General features: G+C 59.0%; 1 protein-coding gene across 1 annotated transcript in view; it reads left to right on the top strand.

The window, feature by feature from the left end:
• Positions 1 to 433: 433 nt before the first annotated feature.
• Positions 434 to 561, top strand: part of SLC44A2 (solute carrier family 44 (choline transporter), member 2) — a gene marked incomplete at its 5' end in the record, with an annotated part of 10798 nt that continues 10670 nt past the window's right edge. The window contains 1 exon segment of the mRNA XM_009577616.1: positions 434 to 482. Coding sequence (XP_009575911.1) covers positions 434 to 482 — 49 coding nt within the window.

Genomic DNA, 561 nt, shown 5'->3' with positions numbered 1-561 from the left:
GCCGCCGTGGGACCGACGCTGCCCGCGCTGCTCCGGCCACGCCGAGGCTCTGCGGGACCCGAAACCCCCTGGGATCCCCCCGGCATCGCTGCTCCCAGCCTCGCTCTGCCTCCGCGGCTTTTCCGTGCTTCTGAGGGATTTCGGGTATCTTGGGCGGAATCCTGGGAAGCATTTTTGGAGAAAACCACGTGGAAATGGGTTTTCCAAGGGAATAATTGTTTCCACGCCTGGAAAGCAGAGGCACGGACGGAGGGAAATGGCATTTGGAGATTATTTTCCTCCTGATTCTGCTTATCCGGAGGCCTTTGGTTAAAGCGTTACACTCCCTCTGCTTCTCTTTTTGTGTGCGGTGGGGAGAGGAGGATGAGGAGCCCCTTCCTCCCATCCCAGCCATCCCCCAAATCATTTTTCTTTTCCTTCTTCCTCTCCGCAGGGACACCGCAGAAATACGACCCGACTTTCAAAGGTCCCATCTACGACAGGTAAGAGAAACTTCTCGGGAGGCGCCGGTTTCAGCGGTGCCGTGGCCCGTCTCCGCTCCCCAACGGCCCCCTTCCCCCC

This window comes from Fulmarus glacialis, unplaced genomic scaffold (assembly GCF_000690835.1).
Source record: "Fulmarus glacialis isolate BGI_N327 unplaced genomic scaffold, ASM69083v1 scaffold31015, whole genome shotgun sequence".
Taxonomy (NCBI): Eukaryota; Metazoa; Chordata; class Aves; order Procellariiformes; family Procellariidae; genus Fulmarus; species Fulmarus glacialis.
Note: the sequence above shows the minus strand (reverse complement) of the source record. Positions and strands in the feature narration are given on the sequence as shown.